Below are 7,231 nucleotides of genomic sequence, written 5' to 3'. Positions count from 1 at the left end.
GTAGTAGAGCCAAGACTGTAGTTGTCTAGCTAGGATGTCGAGTGAAATAAAAAGATGAGCCTGGTTGTTTCATGACCTTTTAGTATTTACGGTATAATAGATGTTTGAATATGAACGATGATATTCTTGAGGTTTTTAATAAAATGAAATAACTTTTGTTATTGTTTAACTCGGAAATTCTGTATCTTAATTTTATTAAACGTAAAGAAAAAATATTTTAATTGGTTTCGAGAAATGAGAATGTCACAATATTTTTGTAAGAGACATTATTTTTGATAATATTGTTTTGCAATCTTCCAATTGGTTAGTCCCTAGAAACAGAAAACTTAGGTGCTGTTTCTTTTGGAAGTGATTAAATGTCTTTTGTCTTTTTTCCAAGTTTGCGGAAGAAGACGTGCACTTGCGAAACTTCTACCCGCCAGAAGAGAAAAGTGCTCAAAAAGTACTTTTGTAGAAAAACAAACGAGACCTTACAGTCAATTGGGTTTCATGCTTGCAACACCTTTTATCGGCCAATTCTTTGTAAATCTATGTTTTTCTAGCATCTTGTTGGCTCATATATATGATCCAGTCGTTACAAAAAAAAATGTATAAGCATAAACGGAAAAAAAAAAAAAAATCTGGTTAGCAAGACTTTGTTGATTTCAAATAGTTTATTACAACGTGTGTTATGTTTATGTTTTGTGTTTTACGTCATATATTGAATGTAGTGGGGTATGCAATTCAACTTTCTTGGGACCGACCTCATCGCTAAACACATTTTTGCACCTCTAATAGTGGCTATAAATAAGAGTACGTTGGTGACGCAGTAAGAGAAGTATTACTAAGAAAGTTGAAATGGAACCATCTAAGTGTGTCATATTGATGCTTTCATATTGTTTTCTCTTCTCTTTGGTTGCTGCAAGTAACGAAAATGCTTTGGTGAGAAGTGAAGCTGAAATTGAAGCCATATCCCACCATTATCAAACACTCAAATTAAGATCTTTCGAATCATCATCTATATGTAGCCCTTCCACTAATGGTTAGACCTGTTTCTCTTCTTATATATAATTTACTAGTTATGTATAATTTGTAAAACATTTAAAATTATCATCTGTTTGTAATCCATCCACTAAGTTCTTCATATGTATCGAGTTTCCATTATTGACGAGTAATGGGTTAATCGTTTTATATATCTGTTCATCAACATATAATTTACTACTTATTAATTAGGTTTCATAATAGTACTAAAATAGCGTATGTATATGGCGAATATGACATCGACATTAGCCGATGTAGACAAATTTGAGTAAGATTCACGTGGAATGGGCCCTTCGTGTTATTGCTATGATATGTTAACGATACCCTTGATAAATTTTATTTCATTTCAATTTTTTGAACAAGTGGCTTAGAACTAAATAAAAAAATGTTTTGAACTTTCTGTTGCAATATATTTACTTTAGTTAAATAGACCGCCTGAATCAAAAACCAATTCAATAAGGTCTTATATTCGCATATAACCTCATACTCTCAATAGTCTAGTTTAATATCTTCTTCTTTTTAATATATTTTCTCAAACTATCATGGTGCAATATACATTATGTGCCTTTACATCTACATTTACATCCATATCTACGACTACTTATATTCTAATAAAGAAAAGGTAAACTTGTCATTTGTCACCTTATTAAACAATATATTGTTTAAATTCTAATAAGGAAAACCTAAAGTTGTCATTTATCACTTTATTAAACAATATGTTGTTTCTGAAGTCTATTTGTTGGTAATCCATCTCAAAACTTTTAATTATAGGTATTCATATATTTTTTTTTATTTTGTTCCATTATACTGGACTATATTATCAATTAATATATTTGTCTTTCAAATTTTAAATCCATAGTATCATGCAATATTAAACTTGCTAAACTTATTTAAATTCAAATCTCCGGCTATATCAAATTGCTAATTTTATATCCCTAATATTAAAGAAGATATTAGGCAATATGTCGTGAATAAATCCATGTCCTTGACTTTTATTCTTCAAAACCAAATTTCAATCATTTAGTTATGGAACATTTATTTTCAATTCCAATATTACCATCAGGGTTTTTATATTTTTAAGTATTCAATTTGCCAATTTCTAATTTGTGGTAATTTAGAAATATATATTTTTCACTAGTTACTTGTCATTTACTTCATTTTTTTTTCAAAATATCATTAATTTAGTTTTCATAATTTAAATATACCATAATAACTATATTAATTTAAAATTTAAAACTTAAAATTTAGTATTTAATATTTAAAATTTCAATTTCAATTTATAATAAATTATAGTTTAAACTTTCTATTTACCGTTTTGTTATAATTAATTTGTGTGTATACGGGTCTCACAATTAAATATGTCATTTTCATTCATTTATTTTTTACATGCTTATTTATTTTTAATTTTTTATCTCATAAATTTCACTTATTTTAATTTTTAAATACAAATAAACTTCCCGTTTACTCCTTTGTAATTAATATTTTATTTTAACCAACCTGTATAATATACGAGTCTCACACCTAATGCCTTATATATAGCCTAAATATTTTTAATTCACATCATTTTGGCATCAAATTTAACATTATTTAAAATTTCTATATATTTAAAAACATATTTATACTGCATAAACATTAGAAGCTACCATTATACATACAAGATATAAATATTTGTTTATACTATATATAAATATTTATTTGCAAATTATCGTTAAACAAATTGATTTTTTTTATTATTTAAAATTTATTATTGTCAACGGTAGAGTTTATAACCTGGTGTATATGACTTCAAGCCCAAAATAAAATAAAATAACATAAAATAAATATCTGATTTAACGAACTAAAAATTAACCTTTGATCTGCTGGACAAGTGTTGACATAACACATTTTTATCCTCTTTAGTTAGGCAACGAGATTTGAACTTGTGCTTCCTCATCTACCCCTCCACCACCTTAATTACTAATTGGGCTAGGAGTATAAACCTATTTTTTATATGTCTATATGTATTTTTTAAGTAACTTTATGTATTTTATATTTATTTTTATGTATTTTTTAATATATGTAAGCATTTTTTTAAGTATTCCAAGTATATTTTAAGTATTTTAATTACTTTAAGTATTATTCTGATTAAAGATTTAAAAAATACATAAAATTATATACAAATATATAAAAATACATATAAATATATTTATTTATGTATAAATACATAAAATACATATAAATACGTAAAAAAATAGGTATAAATATGTTTATTTACAAACACGTAAAAACATACAAATAGGTAAGAAAATATAAATATTTGTTTATCTATTTTCACTTATTTTACGTATCTGTACATAATCAACTAGGTGAGAAGAGAAGGGGGTCTTTGGAAGTGGTTCACAAACATGGACCATGTTCCAAGCTCACTGAAGACATGGCGAAACCCTTGACCTTAGACGAAATCTTCTCTCATGATCAGTCAAGAGTTGACTCAATCCTCAACAAAGTGAGACAAGACATCCAAGGGTCCAAGACCACTCTCCCTGCAAAATCCGGCAGCTCAATCGGAACCCTAAACTACATAGTGACCATCGGACTGGGCACCCCAAAGAGAGACCTTACATTCGTATTTGACACAGGAAGCGATCTAACATGGACACAATGCCAACCATGTGCTGGGTCCTGCTATAGACAAAAAGAACCCATATTTGCACCCTCCTCATCTTCTACCTATTCCAACATCTCCTGCAGCTCATCGGAGTGTGCTGAACTCCCTTCAGCCACAGGAAACCTACCTCGTTGCAGCTCATCAACATGCGTCTACCGCATACAATATGGAGACAATTCCGTCACTGTTGGATTGTTTGGTAAAGATAAACTCACACTGACTTCAAACGATGTAGTTGATGGTTTCTTTTTTGGATGTGGCCAAAACAACGCAGGACTGTTTGGAGGTGCTGCTGGGCTTTTAGGACTTGGTAGGGATAAGCTCTCTCTTGTGTTGCAGTCTGCTAAAAAATATGGGAAAGTGTTCTCCTATTGTCTCCCCTCAACAACTAGCTCTACTGGTTTTTTAACGTTTGGAAGTAGCGGAATTGGTAGCAATGTTATTTACACGCCAATCTCTGCCTCACAAGATAGCTCTCTTTATGGTCTTGATCTTGAAGCTATATACGTTAAAGGAAACAAACTAGAAATAAGTCCGAATGTGTTTATGACATCGGGCATGATCATAGACTCGGGAACTGTTATCACAAGGCTCCCACCTACGGCGTACTCAGTTCTAAGTAAGGCATTTCGAGCAGAAATGACACAATACCCGTTGACACAAGGACCGATGCTATTTGATACATGCTATGATTTTAGCAACTATGGAAATGTCACAATACCCAAGATAAGTATGGTGTGGGGTGGGAATGTAAACGTTGAAATTCCTCCTCCAGGGATACTTATTCCGGTTAGCGCCGAAGTGTACTGCTTTGCTTTTGCTGCGAATCGGGGTGATTCAGATCTTGGTATATTTGGGAATACGCAGCAAAAGACATTGGAGGTTGTGTATGATCTGACTGCCGGAAAGATTGGATTTGGCCCTGGAGGATGTTCTTGAACACAAGTGATGAAAATAATTTACAAGGGTTGTATCAATTTAGCAAAAAGATTGATAAATAAGGATTGGATGTACTTTTTATTGATTACCATATATATATGGAGAAATTAAATACCCTCCTACAATTTCTTCCAATCATCGATCTTTCTTTATATTAAGAACTATGCATGTACGTTATCGATTACTATTAAATTGACGTTAAATACTTGTCGAGATCATATATACTTTTGTCTAATCCATTAGATTCTTTTTCTTTTTGGTAACGGTATAACATAATCAAGTGGTGTAGTATGTGTTAATGATGCTCTTAATCCCTTCTAATAGTGCTTGAAATTGCGTTGTTTTAATCCAACTTTCTCAAATAAGTGTTAGATTTGTACACGTTGTGCAGTTTTTCGATTAGTATATATATTGTTTTTATTCCATAACTGACGCACTAGATAGTTCCATTTGGATTTTTTATCCATCCACTTAATATATTTATACTTTTCCTTATTCCCATCTTCATGCCCCTCATTTTGATTTTGTTGCTATTTTTAATTTTGAATTTTATGCATTTATTGATTTTGGTTTTCCCAAAATGACCATAATTGGTTTTATGTTTTTATTTTTACTTTTATTATTTTATTTTATTCTAATTATGATTTTTTATATATTATTTAATAAAGTAAATATAAATAGTAATAATATTTAAGTATTTGAAGCAAAAATTAATTAAAATGCCATATAGATACGATACAAACACCACAAATATATATTATTATCACAATTAGTTAAATATTTTTGTTTGAGTTATTAAGTATCGTATCATAAGCTAATCAAAAAAATATTAGTGGTGTAAGCTTAAAAGGTAAAAGGTCACAAATAGCATAGCGGTCACAGATCAATATTTGAAATAGCAGTTCACACAAGATATATTAGTTTGAACATTTTGGTGATATGCATTCTGTCCCGAAAATTATAAAGAGATTTTCAATTTAACATATGAAAACCAATTAAAACATTTCTTTCAAAAACCATTAAGTAACATTTTTTTGTTTAAAACCATACAATATTAGCTTAAGTTTTACAAAACTGGGGAAACAAACATCTTCGATGCATGTGTAACAATCCCGCCGAGCTCTTCTCACGAATGACATGCAAAATGTTTTGTAACGCCCCGTTTATTTAAATAAATTTGTAAATGTGAGTCCCGGACTAATTTGTGAAGAATTTTAGAAGTCAGGGGTCAAAAGAGTAAGTTCGGGATTAAATTGAAAAGATTAGAAGGCTGAAGGGTTTATTGGTAATGCAGGGATCTATTATGAAAGAAATTTATGGGATTAGGGCTTAAATATAAGTTTTGGATTCAGTTTGTAAAGATTTGGTAAGGCAGGGTTAAAAGTGTAAAATATGAACTTATTTTGAAAGAAAAGAAGGAAGGAGGGACCAAGATTGTAATTATGAGAAAGTTGTAATAAGGACCGGGTATATATATATATATATATATATATATATATATATATATATATATATATATATATATATTCTGATGAGTCATTTATAAACCCTAACCCTAAAGAACTGTCAGCCGCCACCCCTCCACTCCTCCAGTCGCCATCACCGGTTTTCCCTCTTGCACTTCGACCAGATGGAGTTCCGACGCTGCCACCTACTGCCGTTCCAGTCGTTGGATTGCGGCCACAACAGCCAAGCCGCCGGAGGCGTCGTGCACCCGAAAGAGCCACCGAAGTCCGATGAGGGAAGCTGTGGGCATCGTCGTTACATGAGTCGTGAACGAGTCGCCTTTTCTGCTCACGACTCCTTCTTCATTTCTTGTTGGCATTTCACCAAGTCGTCGTGGTCGTTACATCGCTTCAGTGAGACGGAGACCGCCATCGTTGCTGCTGTCGTAGGAGCCGTTGTTGTCGCCGATGATGTTGTTGCTGCCGTCGTTATGCACCGCCCAGTGGTGGTCGCGTCCCGATTCTGAGCAAAGACGAGTTGAGGGGGAGTTTCTACTTGTCGGGGAAACGAAAGAAGCTGCCGCCACCACCGTAAGGTGGTGGCTGCCATCCCAAAATTATTTCTGACGCCGCCTTGAGCCGCCAGGTGGGTGGCTGGAGCATTGTATGCAGTTTGAAGTATATGAGTGTGTGCTTTGTTTAGCCAGAAAGTCGTGAATAGCCACTGCCACCACCGTGAGGTGGTGGCTGCCGCCAAGCGGCACCGCCGGCCGCCATGGTGTAGTTGTGTGTGTATTAGTTAGTGTGTGTGTTAGTGAGTGTGTGTATTCTGGATTAAAGCCCTGTAATTGTAATTAGCAAATTGAATAATAAAAATAATAATAACCACCACCGTAAAGGTGGTGGCTGCCGCCACAAGTCGCCATTGACGACCACTACCCGAGGTGGTAGTGGGTGGTGCCCCACAAGCAAACCCTAATGGGCTTAGAGATTGGTTTTGGACCCATTGGGCCAAGTTTGGGTGGAAAACCCTAATTATGAGTATTTGCGCCTTAGACTTATTGGACCCACTTTTGGGCCATTGAGATTGGATTGAATATTAAGCCCAATTATTTCATGTCATTTATCTAGTAGAGTAAAGGATTTAATGGATTAAGTCTTTAACGGGCTAAGTGAGAAA

General features: G+C 33.1%; 1 protein-coding gene across 1 annotated transcript; it reads left to right on the top strand.

The window, feature by feature from the left end:
- Positions 1 to 803: 803 nt before the first annotated feature.
- Positions 804 to 4,824, top strand: LOC111920710 (aspartyl protease family protein At5g10770). The gene is made up of 2 exons (XM_023916276.3): positions 804 to 1,021; positions 3,366 to 4,824. The coding sequence occupies exons 1-2, from the start codon at positions 838 to 840 to the stop codon at positions 4,604 to 4,606; spliced, it is 1,425 nt and encodes a 474-aa protein (XP_023772044.1). The 5' UTR covers positions 804 to 837; the 3' UTR covers positions 4,607 to 4,824.
- Positions 4,825 to 7,231: the final 2,407 nt, after the last annotated feature.

Source organism: Lactuca sativa, chromosome 9 (genome assembly GCF_002870075.4).
Source record: "Lactuca sativa cultivar Salinas chromosome 9, Lsat_Salinas_v11, whole genome shotgun sequence".
Classification (NCBI taxonomy): domain Eukaryota; kingdom Viridiplantae; phylum Streptophyta; class Magnoliopsida; order Asterales; family Asteraceae; genus Lactuca; species Lactuca sativa.
This window is presented reverse-complemented; position numbering and strand designations above follow the sequence as displayed.